The sequence below is a fragment of the Anomaloglossus baeobatrachus genome, chromosome 5, assembly GCF_048569485.1.
Source record: "Anomaloglossus baeobatrachus isolate aAnoBae1 chromosome 5, aAnoBae1.hap1, whole genome shotgun sequence".
Taxonomy (NCBI): domain Eukaryota; kingdom Metazoa; phylum Chordata; class Amphibia; order Anura; family Aromobatidae; genus Anomaloglossus; species Anomaloglossus baeobatrachus.
The window spans coordinates 501,549,070-501,564,609 of NC_134357.1; the positions used below are offsets into that span (position 1 = coordinate 501,549,070).

Here is a 15,540-nt window from a genome sequence, read left to right on the forward strand (position 1 = left end):
CCGTCACCCCCCGATCCCTTCATAGTGTTACTGTATAATGTCCCAGCATTCCCAGCAGTGTCACCTCTCCAGTCAGCAGCTCAATCATCTTGTAGGTGAGTTCTAGGATCTTCTGGTCATTGATGTCCTCATGTATCAGGGGGTGAGGTGGAGGCCCCGTGATTGGACTCAGGGGTCTTCCCCATCCCTCAGACACAGGGGCCTGACAGCGATCACTAGAGGTCTTCTTCACTACTGTGTAATCCTGGTTATGGAGAGACACATTAATAAACCTCACTACAGACATTTCCAGAGTCCTCACCTCTCCAGTTCTGTCCATCTGTTATTCCCATAGATAAGAATGGTGTAATGTGACGTCATCAGAATCTCTCACCTCTCCAGTAAGCCGGAAGAGGATCTGTAGGGTGAGGTGTAATATCCTCTCCGCCATCTTGTCCCTGTCCTTATCCATCCTTGATGGGTCAATCAGGAGAATTCTCTTATATAGAAGATCTGAGAGGATCCGATATTGTAGGGACCTGAATGGGGAGAAAATGACGATGTAACATCAGAAAGATCCCATGTAAGGAATCTCCGGAGCTGTTACCGGCTTCACATGATCACTACATCCAGTCCTGGCCCCGTCCTGCCCCCGGTATAACACACAATGCAACTATAGTCACACACACAGATTTATCATGGGCTGAGCACTGAAGGGGTTAATGCCCCCTGCTCCAGTAATGGGGAATCTCCACATACCTTCTCCTGCAGAGCCGCGCACTGGATATACAGCTCTTCTGTGCTTCCAGGACCTGTGATGATGTCACAGTCATGTGATCAGTCACTTGGTGGGGAAGAGCTGTCCTATATTTTGCAGGAAGCTGCTACATGAATGGCTATATGCGCACACTGACGTTTTTGACGCATTTTTTGGTGCAGTTTTCTTGTCAGAAAGTTCTGACTTTTGACTTCCCATCAAAGTCTATGAGAAATCAGATTTGCTGTGCGCACGTTGCAGTTTAGAGTCTGTGTGCACTGGTCCCGTGTACCTGCACTGCCTCCTGGTGGTAGCTGGGGGACTGGTGCTGAAGTGGGAGCAGGGGCTGGCTTTTCAGCAAGGACCTCCACATCAAGGGCATACCAGCCCCGCTCTCCATAGTGCCGTGTGTAGGCCACTTTGTCACCCACATGCAAATCCCGGTTGGGGTGTCATGTGGGGAGATAGGGTCTCACATCCCGGCGGGAGATGAAGACTCTCTCCTTCAAGCCGGGCTCTGCGTTGAAACCCCATCCTCTTTTTAAGCTGAAACGCTCCACAACACCCTGATACATCAGGCTCCGGGCACGGTAGGTGGCGAGCCGCAGGTGCTGCTTCTCCTGGAGCTATCTGGCCTCTGCCTGCACCCACTGTGCTTCTCGCTGCTCTCGCTCCCACGCCAACTGGTTGATGATAGCCTGGCAGCCTCCACGGGTGTCCTCCTCAACCTGTGCTCGCTCCCAGGTGACAACTTCTGACTTCCCGCTACTTGGTTCAGAGTAGCTTGCTGCCCGGTCCCCGACAGCGACTGGGTACAGTACTTGGGGAAAGTTGTCAGCACTGGTGGTGGCCTCCTCCACGGCTCCCGATGATGTCATCACCTGGGCTGCCGTCACTGGATCAGAGGGTGCTTGCTCCTTCTTCAGCAGAGAAGGTGATGCGACCGCTTCTGGTCTGGCAGGGGAAGCTGGTGCTGTGCCGCCCCGGCGCAGACCGGGGTGCTTGGATCCGGGGTGGTCGTGGCTTGAGGGGTCCGGACCCGGGCTCAGGAAACACTCCGATCCTTGAAAGGGGATTATTTACAGGGGAGAAGTTTGTGACCCTACCTGCGGGTTGCGGTAATGGGAGTACCGCCACTGCTGGAAGGAGTACTGGGACAGATGGTGTGGAGCAGCAAGGTGTTAGTCCCTCCGCAGGTAGGGAAGGCCCCGGCCTCTGGGGTTTTGGTGAATTTGAGAAGGCAGGGATCAGGGTACTCACTGTGGTAGTCGTGTTGGATGAGGTTTATAAAGTAGACACACACATTGCAGGTAAACCAAACTCTCTGTGTACCACTCCCACTGCAGGGAGCCCGTCCAGGTGTCTGCTCCCACCGGTGTTACTTGGTAATCTGGAGCCTGCCTCCATGCACAATTTAGTTGTCTGTTTGTGGCCCTTTGGCTTGAAGCTGTTAGGGCCCCGCTCACTATGTGTAGTGTAGCTGTGCTCTTGATGGCTGGCACTTGAGATTTCAGTGGGTTGCTTTGTTTAGAAAACCCTATCCCCCGCGTTGTCCTGATGCCTTCCATCTCTGAGCTCTTAGGAAAGTTTGCGAAGATACTCTCCCTCCCAGGTTAATTATCAGGACGTTGAATCGGTTCCTATCCAACCCTATCCAACGTCTCTGCAATCGGTCCCCGACTCCTCTGATCTCAGACTACCGTCTGTGACCCAACCTTGGTCTAGCTCCCCGGGAGCTACTACTCCAGCTCCTCGCACTTTGAGGGCTCTCACTGTTCTGTTGTCCATCCCTTCCACGAGTCTGCCTGACCCCTAGGTGGGTGGCCCTATTCCAGCTAGACCAACCCACTGATGTGTCTGACAGGTTATGATGTGAGGTGTGGTTGGGATTTGTGGTGCTGATAGTAGTGACACCGATTGTTGGGATCCTGGAACCATGGGGGTAGGCCCTGCACCCTAGGGAAAAGATGCAGTTCCCTGTAGCACCCTGATATATTCAGGGGCGCTACAGTGACACTTTGCCCTTCTCCAGCGGAGAAGGTGATGCGACCACTTCTAGTCCCTCTGGCTCTGGCGGTGACACTGCCTGGTCGAGGACGGATCCTGGTGTCTGGGTCTGTGCAGCATGGTCAAGCGGCGCTCCACTCTCTTGAGCCCGCATGGCTGCCACCACCTCCATCATCTCTGCCTTTCCTCTTCTCGAGTCGCTGCAGGTGTTCCGCTCACAGAGTCCAGCACAGCCACTGGACCTCCTCCTTTAGCCTCTCCGTGGTGCGGGTCCCTGGTTGACCTGGTGCACTGGCATGATCCCCTGGAGAAAACATGTTGCTGGATACATTCGTGGAGGCATTCTGGTGCAGGGCCTTCAAGCTCCCTGCTTCCGGTTTCGTTTCACATCCCGGATACTCCCAGGGGGCAGGGCTTTCTTTTCGTGCCTTTTGGTATGCTGTGGTGCAGTTATTTTTCACAGCAAAATGGCGGCGGTTTTTCAAGTAATAAATTACAGTCCATACAGTACAGTATTTAAGGCACACGTCACCCAGTTTGACCAGGTCCAGTTCAATCCTATTCATGACGCCAGGAAAAAGGGTTGTCGAGCCCAGGGATATGGGGTACTCGGTCCCGGGCAGTGTATACCTTTGGAATGTCACTATGGTGGCCGTTGCCCGGTTCCATGCCCTGGGCCCTTTTTGTAATGGGGGTGTATTTACAGGGGATTTAGGTTAGTGTTCATACGTGACGCCACTTGCGGTGTTGCGGCTATACAGATGGAGCCGCCGCTGCAGAATGTCACTACTGGGGCTGGTGTTAATTGCAGCCTGGATGATAGGCCCTCCGCAAGCAGGGCCGGGCCTCAGAGGATCATTCATGTGATGGGCGTCGGAAGAAGGTAGTCCACACAGAAATTTAGTGCAACTGGTTTTTACTCACTGATTGTTGGTGGTAACTGGTTACCCGAGGCCAGCTAGTTTCACCTCCAGGCCCCCTTCGTCCCAGTGCCAGTGAAGTAATCTGGTACCTTCTTCCCCTGCACCTGTCTCTGGTAAATGGGTCCCCGTGGCGTAGAGCAACTGGGGGTCCCCATCCAGTGGTTTGTCCACTTCTGTCCGCCTGACGTTAGCGTAAACCCTGTGGGGTTGGAGTCTCTGGTCCTGTCCCCGGTTCTCCCTTTACTACTGAGTCTTCGGATTCTTAGGGTCAGCGAGGTTCTTGATGGTCCCCTCGCTGTGCAGGTGTTAACAGGTCGGCTTGGAGTTCTTTCATATCCTAGGGTCCTGCACCCCGTTGGTGTGTAGTTCTCGGAGTACTCTACCTGCAACTACTCTCCTGGGTACCAGGTCACTGCTAACCCCACGTCGAAACGTCTCCTCCCGTCCACCTTCACTCCTCTGCTTGTACTGTCTGACTCCTCTCCACAGTCTGCCCCTCCCACCTTGTCAACTAGTGGACTGGACTGGCTGCACCTCTAGGCAGCCATCCATTGGTCCTACCCTAGCCTTGTACCATTGTATGGGGGATTGTTGGGGAAAAACTGGGATTACCTGGGTTTTTGTGTGTTACTGGCACTGGTCTTCAGGGACCCTAGGGGGTAGGCCCTGCATCCTGGTGGGGATGCAGAACCTTGTAACACCCTGATGGCTTCAGGGGCTCTACACAACCCCAGCTCAGTGATAAAGCCCATCCCCCTTTCTTGTGGTTAAACTCATCCACCACACCCTGCTACTGGAATCCGCGGTCCTTCCAGCTGGCCCATCGCAGACTCTCCTTTTCACGGAGGTCGTGGGCCAGCACTTGCACCTTTTGTGCCTCACGCTCCTCTTGCTCCCAAGCCAACTGGCGGATCGTGGCCTGGCATGCTGCATGGAGCTCTTCTGAAACTGCGGCGTCTAGCTTAGAGGCCTTGACTGCTGTGGGGGCTGGTTGCATCTTTCCCCACTCCGGGTAAAGTCTGGCAAGCCTACGTGCACTCCGCTGCTGACTCTGAAGGCGGCACGACCGGTTCTGCGGCCGGGCATGGGGGCGGTGCAAACAGGTCAGGTGGAGCTTCCAAGGATGGGACGGCTTGGGTCTTCTCCTCCGGAGAAGGGGATGCGGCCAGTTTCAATCTGGCCGGGGAAAGGACTGGCAACGCCTTCTGGTCGGCAACTGGGATTGGCACACGTTCCGCTGCCAGGAATGGAGGTGGTGCGGCCTGTACATCGGCCAGGAACGGTGGCGGTGGAATGGCCCGAACAGTGACGCGGAGTGGAGGTGGTATCGCGGCCCGGTCAGCGGCCTGGTATAGCACGGGTTCCGTGACTGGGGGAGCCGACGGGGCCAGGGAGGTTTCTGCTACTACCTGCTCCTGGCTCCGCCCCTCATGCGAGGCCCGCTTTTCTTGGGCCCGCACTGCCGCCACCATCACTCGCATCTCCTTTCACCACTCGGCTTTCTGGCACAGGAACTAGGCCCGCATCTGTATGCACAGCAAGTCCAACTGTTCCTCCAACCAGTCAGCAGTCCCCATTTCGAGACGGTCTGGTACTCTGCCCGATTGGGCAGCCATGTTGCAGCTCTGCCTTCCGGAAACTTTCTACAGCAGGGTTCCGGTGTCCCTGCATTAGTTTCACTTTACATGTTTCAGGCACTCCCAGGGTGCAGGCCTCTGGTTTTGCGCTCTTTTCAGCTTGTGGTGCAGTTATTTTTACAGTCCAAGATGGCGGCAATTCAAAAACTTTAAACACAGTTCAGTTCGTAAGGCATGCTTGTCACCCGGTTTTACGGGTCTAGTCAGAATCCTGCCGACTACACCAAATTTTCTTGTTGTGACGCCCTAGGGCTGTGAGATACTCGGTCCTGGGCATGTGTGACATTCAGGGGAGTCGTGGTCAATGCTCGGTTCCGTGACCCTGGGGGTCGGTCAAAATATAAAAGGGGTTAAAATAAAAGAAAAGAAAAGAAGAGTTTTTGTCGACTACGCCACTTGCGGTATGCTACCAGGTTATTTGAAGCTGCCGCTACAGGGTTCTACTGGGGCTGATGGAGTAGTGCAGCTTAGGTGTTGTGGGCTCTCCGCAAGCAGAGCTGAACCCCAGCAGTGGATGATAGGGATTGTAGTGAGGAACAGTCAGTGTGAGTGCAAGGGGTGATCAAGAACACAGTCCACACCAGTATTGCAGTTTCCACTTGCCTTTACTTTGCTGTGGTGGTACCTGAACCCGCGGGTGGCGGTTCCAGGTGTACCCGCTTCCCTTGTTCTCCATACCAGCTGTGACCTGGGTTGGCTGTCCTCCATGCACACTTGTTGTTGGGCTCCCGTGGCCTAGAGCTGCTTGGGAACCCCTCCGTTTCTGGCTTGGTCCTATTGCAAGCAGCCTGGACTATTTAAGGGGTTCAGTCCCCTCTTTGCTGCTTGTGCTTCAGACTTTTTGGATTGGCGATGGACCCTGGAGATCTTCTCGCCTGGCAGAATTAACAGCTGACCATAAAGTGTCCCACTGTCCTAGGGTGTGCACCCCGCCTTGTGCTGAGTACTGTAAGCCTTGCTTCCAGACTTCCACAGGCCTCCCGTGGTTCCTGGAGTCTGAAACTTCCACAGGTAACAAACAGTGCCTGGAGTCCCGGTTCTGTACTCCACAGTTCCTCACTCACTTTACAGCACTCCGGTGGTTCTTCAGGTCAGTTTCTGCGCTTTCCACTTTCTACTACTTCACTCCTCTCCTTCTTGCTTCCTCACTCGACTCCCTACTTCCTTCAACTCCCTTCTAACAGACTGCACACCACTTCCTCCCGTCTTCCCAACTAACCACTGGCCCCTCCCCTTGCTGGGTCTCTCCCTCAGGTTGGGTGGCTACCGTCCAATCAGTGTCCTCCCATTTTACCTGTTACCAGGCAGTCTCCCAGTTTGGTGTTGCGGTTATGTGTGTGGCCTATAGGTGCTTGTGTGTTGACTCTGGCACGGATATTCTGGGGTTTGGGTTTCCACGGGTTACATTTGTAGCACCTGGTACCTCAGGGGTGCTACACTTAGCCTTCTTGGTATTGCAGTTTCAATTTTGAGAAATTTACATAAAATACCTTGATCACAAAAAGGAAGATACCTCCTAATATTAACGCACAAAGAATTGTAAAACCTAACTGCAGGATACCACCATGAAAAACAATTTCCTACAAAATATATATGAAAGAAAATGAAAAACACTAATGTAGACTTTTATGCAGTTGGCACACAGTTGATTATCAGGATGTTAAAACTACATAAAACCAATGTGATTAAAATGCTGAATAGCAGGGCAGAGGAGCAGAGGAACAGCAAAGAAGGACTAAATAGAGATGGGAGAAATGATTGAAAGGACTGCGGTCCATCGGCTGGTCAGTAATCTGAGACCAGTGGATGGGAGTCTTGCAAATCTCATTACTTTCCAAAATTCTTGGCTCCTCTTGATTAGCTAGGTTGGGATGACATGGTGTGTGTAGAGAAGAGAAGCCAAGAGGTAAGGAGATACACAGACCTTCTGTCCAGCAGTCTCCGATTACTGACCTGGCTGATGGATTAGAATTCTGCAAATTGATTTTTCCATCACTATTACAAAATGTACAAAAATCTAATAGCTAGGATTATTCAATGATGATAGAGATACAAGTTGATATGGTGATCCCAATGGTGGTCTAACGCTGAACTGTGGAACATAATAGGGCATCATACTGTATGGCAGCCTCAACCCATATTTGGAGCGCTGTGTGGTGGCCTCATACTGCATTAAAGGGGTTGTACACTACTTGGACAACACCTTCTCATTCCCTCATGTGTGTCCCCATAAAATAACAAAGCCTATACTCTCCTTTGGTGCCAGCGTAGTTCCAGTGATGTTGGAATTCACATTCCCAGGGCCCACATAGCATTGGTTGTGGTGCTCGCATGTCATAACAATCAGGGCCAGGTTCCTTCTCCCCACCTTCGTAAGGTTAAGTAATTAACAGGAAATGAGGGGATGCAAAAGCCCTCACTTCCTATAAATTACTTAAACATAGGAAGCTGGAATTGATTGGTCGTGTGTCATAACAATGTCACAGGAGCCCAAGGAACGCAAGTTCTGACATCGCTGATATTGGATTTGTTATTTTTATGGGGGTTCATATAGGGAATGAGAAGTGGTTGTTCCAGTAGTGGACAACTCCTTTCAGGGTACTGTGGGTGCATCATAATGGGGTGAGGGGCACTGGGGGGTGTCATACTGTGTGAGAGAACTGAGAGGGCTTTGTTATTTGTAGGGAAATGCACATGGGGGCTAACTACACTAGTGCTAATGTGTAGTGAAGACATTATATTTTGTAGGGGCATCATAATTTGTAGATTGTCACCACATATTGACGCCATGGTAGATGTATAGGAGGGTGGGACACAAAGGGGGTCACTATTTTTGTGTGTATGTCAGAATATATTTATCTCATTTCTGTTTTTAAAAGTTATGAATTAATCTGTTCATAAAGATACAAAATTGTTTTGTTTGAGGCTGAGTGGTTGGAATGAGTTTCCAATTCAGACATTTTCTTTCGGACCGACCTCATAATTCTATCTCCACCCTACGATTCATCTACTTATGAAGTCACCCTATAAATAGGATGAGACAAGATGGGCAATGGATACCATGGCATCTGATCATGTACAGTCATGGCCAAAAGTTTTGAGAATGACACCAAAATTATATTTTCACATGATCTGTTGCCCTCTTGTTTTTAATTGTGTTTGTCTGATGTTTACATCACATACAGAAATATAATTGCAATCATATTATGAGTACCAAAAGGTTATATTGACAGTTTGAATGAGTTAATGCAGCAAGTCAATATTTGCAGTGTTGACCCTTCTTCTTCAGGACCTCTGCAATTCTCCCTGGCATGCTCTCAATCAACTTCTGGATCAAATCCTGACTGATAGCTGTCCATTCTTGCATAAGCAATGCTTGCATTTTGCCAGAATTTGTTGGTTTTTGTTTGTCTACCCATCTCTTGATGATTGCCCACAAGTTCTCAATGGGATTAAGATCTGGGGAGTTTCCAGGCCATGGACCCAAAATCTCTGTTTTTTTTCCATGAGCCATTTAGTGATCACCTTTGCTTTATGGCAAGGTGCTCCATCATGCTGGAAAAGGCATTGTTGGGCGCTAAACTGCTCTTGGACAGTTGGGAGAAGTTGCTCTTGGAGGACATTCTGGTACCATTCTTTATTCATGGCTGTGTTTTTAGGCAAGACTGTGAGTGAGCCGATTCCCTTGGCTGAGAAGCAACCCCAGACATGAATCGTTTCAGGATGCTTAACAGTTGGCATGAGACAAGACTGGTGGTAGCGCTCACCTCTTCTTCTCCTAATAAGCTGTTTTCCAGCTGTCCCAAACAATCGAAAAGGGGATTCATCTGAGAAAATGACGTTTCCCCAGTCCTCAGCAGTCCACTCCCTGTACCTTTTGCAGAATATCAGTCGGTCCCTGATGTTTTTTCTGGAGAGAAGTAGCTTCTTTGCTGCCCTCCTTGAAACCAGGCCTTGCTCAAGCAGTCTCCGCCTCACAGTGCATGCAGAAGCACTCACACCAGCCTGCTGCCATAGCTGAGCTAGCCCGGCACTGCTGGTAGTCCGATCCCGCAGCTGAAACAGTTTTAAGATACGGTCTTGGCGTTTGCTGGTCCTTCTTGGGCGCCCTGGAGCCTTTTTGGCAACAATGGAAGCTCTCTCCTTGAAGTTCTTGATGATGCGATAGATTGTTGACTGAGGTGCAATCTTTGTAGCTGTGATACTCTTCCCTGTTAGGCCATTTTTGTGCAGAATAATGATGGCTGCACGTGTTTATTTAGAGATAACCATGGTTAACTGAAGAGAAACGATGATACCAAGCACCAGCCTCCTTTTAAAGTGTCCAGTGGTGTCATTCTTACTTAATCATAACTGATTGATCGCCAGCCCTGTCCTCATCAACACCCACACCTGTGTTAATTGAACAATCACTAAAACAATGTTAGCTGCTCCTTTTAAGGCAGGAATGTAATGATGTTGAAATGTGTTTTGGGGGTTAAAGTTCATTTTCTTAGCCAATATTGACTTTGCAAGTAATTGCTGTTAAGCTGATCACTCTTTATGACATTCTGGAGTATATGCAAATTGCCATTAGAAAAACTTAAGCAGTAGACTTTGTAAAAATTAATATTTGTAGAATTCTCCAAACGTTTGGCCATGACTGTATAGCAGTGTCCCTTTGTGGTCCATATTAAGTAGGATGATGAAAGTAACAATGGACAACCCTTTTACACTGCAGTTAGTAAATGTAAAACATATACTGTATGTTGTTCAAATATAGGTGTACTAATTAGTGTGCAATAAAAAAAATGGTATTTAGTCATTGTAAACATTTTTAATAATTCTTTAGTGCACTAAATTGTTTTCCCTTGTTTTCATAGACAAGTGACTTTACAATAACTTGTATTTTTTTCTTGTACATGTTAACAATGAGACAGCTATTTCCCTGTGTGGGTTCTCTGATGTGTGACAAGATTTGCTTTCCGATTAAAACATTTTCCACAATTTGAACATGAAAAGGGCTTCTCCCCTGAGTGATTTCTCTGATGAATAACAAGATATGATTTATCCGCAAAACATTTCCCACATTTTGAACATGAAAATAGCTTCTCTACTGTGTGACTTCTTTGATGTCTAACTAGATCTGATTTCACCTTAAAACATTATCCACATTCTGAACATGAATATGGTTTCTCCCCTGTGTGATGTCTCTGATGTCTAACAAGAGTTAATTTTTCTGTAAAACATTTACCACATTCTGAACATAAAAATGGCTTCTCCCCTGTGTGAGTTCTCTGATGTGTAAGAAGTCTTGATTTAGAAATGAAATATTTCCCACATTCTGAACATAAAAAAGGCTTCTCCCCTGTGTGAATTTATCTGCTGCTTTACAAGTTTGCGTTTCTCACTAAACTGTTTTCTACATTCTGAACATGAAAATGGCTTTTCCCCTGTGTGAATTCTCTGATGTTTAACAAGTAGGGATTTCTCACTATAATGTTTCCCACATTCTGAACTTAAAAATGGCTTCTCCCCTGTGTGAATTCTCTGATGTTTAACAAGTCTTGATTTACTACTGTAATACTTTTCACATTCTGAACGTGAAAATGATTTCTCCCTTCTGTAAGCTATTTTATGTTGAATGGCTCTTCTTTGACTTATATTTTGCATATTTGTCTTTGATGAAACAGAAGAGAGGACCTGTTGAAAGGGATCAGGTAACAGATATTTTCTGAGAAGGGTCTCAGGTGTATCTGGGATAATGACATGTTCTTCATATGCATCTAGTGTGATACCACAGTTATCTGATGAAAAATCTGAGAATACCAGCCGTCCCTCTGAGATCCTGATACAATCATCTGCCAAGAATAAAAATTATTTAATTATTTTTCAGTAACACTGCATTTGAATTCAATTAATATTTATATTATTATTGTATACTTTTTAACATTTCCTTACAAACTGAAATGTAATTCAATTATTGCAGACTAAAGCCCGCTTTACACGCTACAATAAATCTTACGATGTGTTGGCGGGGTCACGTCGTAAGTGACGCACATCCGGCATCGTAAGTATGATTGTAGCGTGTAAAACCTCCGTGCAATTGCGATTGAACGAAAATCCATTCATCGCATGCACATCGTTCATTCCTCAAAAAATGAACGTGCAATTGTGCAATGTTCCCGAGGCAGCACACATCGCAGTGTGTGACACCCCGGGAACATTGAACGACAGGTTACCTCCGTCCGCGGCTCCCGCCGACAATGCGCAAGGAAGGAGGTGGGCGGGATGTTTACGTCCCGCTCATCTCCGCCCCCTCCGCTTCTATTGGCCGGCTACCGCGTGACGTCGATGTGACACCAAACGTCCCTCCCACTCCAGGAAGTGGACGTTTGCCGCCCACATCGAGGTCGTATGGACGGGTAAGTACGTGTGACGGGGGTGAATCGTCTGTGCGGCACATTCAACAAATTGAACATACCGCACATACTATGGGGGCGTTGCAAAAAGCATACGATATTGTATGCGAAATTGCAACGTGTAAAGCAGGCTTAAGACAATTGACAAATGAGGGACTGATAGAATATAGCGTTTTGCCAGCAATTTGTGCCCTTTCAAAATTTTTACTTCTCTATTATTGCAATTTTCTCTGTAAGTTCATATTTTTTTCTATAAAAAAGTCCAGTCATGGAGCGGATCAAATAAAATTTTCTTGACTTATAAGTAAGAATAAAACATTTTCCAGAACAGAAATATACAGTCATGGCCAAAAGTTTTGAGAATGACACCAAAATTATTTTTTCACATGATCTCTTGCCCTCTGGTTTTTAATTGTGTTTGTCTGATGTTTACATCACATACAGAAATATAATTGCAATCATATTACGAGTTCCAAAAGGTTATATTGACAGTTAGAATGAGTTAATGCAGCAAGTCAATATTTGCAGTGTTGACCCTTCTTCTTCAGGACATCTGCAATTCTCCCTGGCATGCTCTCAATCAACTTCTGGACCAAATCCTGCCTGATAGCTGTCCATTCTTGCAAAAGCAATGCTTGCATTTTGCCAGAATTTGTTGGTTTTTGTTTGTCCACCCATCTCTTGATGATTGCCCACAAGTTCTCAATGGGATTAAGATCTGGGGAGTTTCCAGGCCATGGACCCAAAATCTCTATGTTTTGTTCCATGAGCCATTTAGTGATCACCTTTGCTTTATGGCAAGGTGCTCCATCATGCTGGAAAAGGCATTGTTGGGCGCCAAACTGCTCTTGGACAGTTGGGAGAAGTTGCTCTTGGAGGACATTCTGGTACCATTCTTTATTCATGGCTGTGTTTTTAGGCAAGACTGTGAGTGAGCCGATTCCCTTGGCTGAGAAGCAACCCCACACATGAATCGTTTCAGGATGCTTAACAGTTGGCATGAGACAAGACTGGTGGTAGCGCTCACCTCTTCTTCTTCTAATAAGCTGTTTTCCAGATGTCCCAAACAATCGAAAAGGGGATTAATCTGAGAAAATGACTTTACCCCAGTCCTCAGCAGTCCACTCCCTGTACCTTTTGCAGAATATCAGTCGGTCCCTGATGTTTTTCTGGAGAGAAGTGGCTTCTTTCCTGCCCTCCTTGAAACCAGGCCTTGCTCAAAGAGTTTCCGCCTCACAGTGCGTGCAGAAGCACTCACACCAGCCTGCTGCCATTGCTGAGCTAGCTCGGCACTGCTGGTAGTCCGATCCCGCAGCTAAAACAGTTTTAAGATACGGTCCTGGTGTTTGCTGGTCCTTCTTGGGCGCCCTGGAGCCTTTTTGGCAACAATGGAAGCTCTCTGCTTGAAGTTCTTGATGATGCGATAGATTGTTGACTTAGGTGCAATCTTTGTAGCTGCGATACTCTTCCCTCTTAGGCCATTTTTGTGCAGAGCAATGATGGCTGCACGTGTTTCTTTAGAGATAACCATGGTTAACTGAAGAGAAACAATGATACCAAGCACCAGCCTCCTTTTAAAGTGTCCAGTGGTGTAATTCTTACTTAATCATGACTGATCGCCAGCCCTGTCCTCATCAACACCCACACCTGCGTTAATGGAACAATCACTAAAACAATGTTAGCTGCTCCTTTTAAGGCAGGAATGCAATGCTGTTGAAATGTGTTTTGGGGGTTAAAGTTCATTTTCTTAGCCAATATTTACTTTGCAAGTAATTGCTGTTAAGCTGATCACTCTTTATGACATTCTGGAGTATATGCAAATTGCCATTAGAAAAACTTAAGCAGTAGACTTTGTAAAAATTAATATTTGTAGCATTATCAAAACTTTTGGCCATGACTGTACAGACATTGAAGAACAAAAGCTATGCACTTCAAACGATTCATTTAGGGTTAGTAATGGAGAAGCGTCTATCACAGTCATGGCGAACCTTTTACAGGCCGAGTGCCCAAACTGTAGCCCTAAATCCAATTTTTTTTTCCAAAGTGCCAACCAATCCTATTATGTAAACAATTGATTGTAACCTTACCTTTGCAGTCTTCTCTTCAGCAGGGGCATCATGCTCATGTATGCTTACCACACATTGGAGCTGAGCCCCTGCCCTTTCCAGACACAGCAGTTGGATTGATCTTTCTCGAAAGAATTGCAGCATATTAGAGATTTTAGCCTGGAATGCAATCACATTTCACCCTGTAATCCACATCTACATTTCAAAGTCTGAACATCTTGAAGTCCTATAAAGACGTACGAGTTGCTCCCCTCCCCCTTCATTGTGTAGTTCTGTCCCCCTTCCTGGCCACTTTCTGGTAAACATGTTCCCCATCCTGATATATATTTCCTACATTCAGGTATATTTGTCCCCATCATGGCCCCATCCTGGTAAATATACCTCATCCTGGTAAATGTACCCCATTCTGGTAAATGTACCTTATTCTGGCATGTTCCCCCATGCTGGTAAATGTACCCCATCCTGACATATTGCCCATCCTTGTAAATGTTCCCCCATCCCGGCATGTACCCCATTCCTGGTAAATGTCCTCCATCCTGGTAAATGTTCCCAATCCTGGTTAATTTACCCCCATCCAGGTAAATTTACCCCCATCCAGGTAAATGTCCCCCTTCCTAGCATGTACCCCTTCCTGGTAAATGTTCCCCTTCCTGGTAAATGTACCCTATCGTGGCATGTTTCCCCCATCCTGGCATGCATGTTTCCTCCATCCTGGCATCTATGCTTTCCCCATCCTGGCATGTATGTTTTCCCCATCCTGGCATGCATTGTTCCCCCATCCTGGCATGCATTGTTCCCCCATCCTGGCATGCATGTTTCCTCCATCCTGACATGCATGTTTCCTCCATCCTGGCATGCATGTTTCCTCCATTCTGGCATGCATGTTTCTCCATCCTGGCATGCATGTTTCCCCATCCTGGCATGCATGTTTCCTCCATCCTGGCATGCATGTTTCCCCATCCTGGCATGCATGTTTCCCCCATCCAGGCATGCATGTTTCCTCCATCCTGGCATCTATGCTTTCCCCATCCTGGCATGCATGTTTCCTCCATTCTGGCATGCATGTTTCCTCCATCCTGGCATGCATGTTTCCCCATCCTGGCATGCATATTTCCCCATCCTGGCATGCATGTTTCCCCATCCTGGCATGCATGTTTCCCCATCCTGGCATGCATGTTTCCCCATCCTGGCATGCATGTATCTCCATCCTGGCATGCATGTTTCCCCATCCTGGCATGCATGTTTCCTCCATCCTGGCATGCATATTTCCTCCATCCTGGCATGTATGTTTCCTCCATTCTGGCATGCATGTTTCCTCCATCCTGGCATGCATGTTTTCCCCATCCTGGCATGCATGTTTCCTCCATTCTGGCATGTATGTTTCTCAATCCTGGCATGCATGTTTCCTCCATTCTGGCATGCATGTTTCTCCATCCTGGCATGCATGTTTCCTCCATCCTGGCATGCATGTTTCCTCCATTCTGGCATGCATGTTTCTCCATCCTGGCATGCATGTTTCCCCATCCTGGCATGTATGTTTCTCCATCCTGGCATGCATGTTTCCTCCATTCTGGCATGTATGTTTCTCCATCCTGGCATGCATGTTTTCCCCATCCTGGCATGTATGTTTCTCCATCCTGGCATGCATGTTTCCTCCATTCTGGCATGCATGTTTCCTCCATCCTGGCATGCATGTTTTCCCCATCCTGGCATGCATGTTTCCTCTATTCTGGCATGCATGTTTCTCCATCCTGGCATGCATGTTTTCCC

The 15,540-nt window shown here is 47.7% G+C and overlaps 1 protein-coding gene across 1 annotated transcript; it reads right to left on the reverse strand.

The window, feature by feature from the left end:
• Positions 1-19: 19 nt before the first annotated feature.
• On the reverse strand, positions 20-812 carry LOC142312835 (oocyte zinc finger protein XlCOF29-like). Its single transcript, XM_075351819.1, has 3 exons — positions 739-812; positions 374-518; positions 20-244 (listed from the first exon to the last, which is right to left on the reverse strand). Exons 1-3 carry the CDS (start codon positions 810-812, stop codon positions 20-22), a joined length of 444 nt encoding a protein of 147 aa, XP_075207934.1.
• Between the last annotated feature and the right edge of the window lie 14,728 nt (positions 813-15,540).

Excerpts from the sequence above, each read along its gene's own strand:
- LOC142312835 (XM_075351819.1), bottom strand. The coding sequence starts at position 812 with ATGACTGTGACATCATCACAGGTCCTGGAAGCACAGAAGAGCTGTATA. Across the intron at positions 519-738 it reads GCGCGGCTCTGCAGGAGAAG|GTCCCTACAATATCGGATCC; the intron begins GTATGTGGAGAT and ends CTCCCCATTCAG. Across the intron at positions 245-373 it reads TCTTCCGGCTTACTGGAGAG|GATTACACAGTAGTGAAGAA; the intron begins GTGAGAGATTCT and ends CTCCATAACCAG.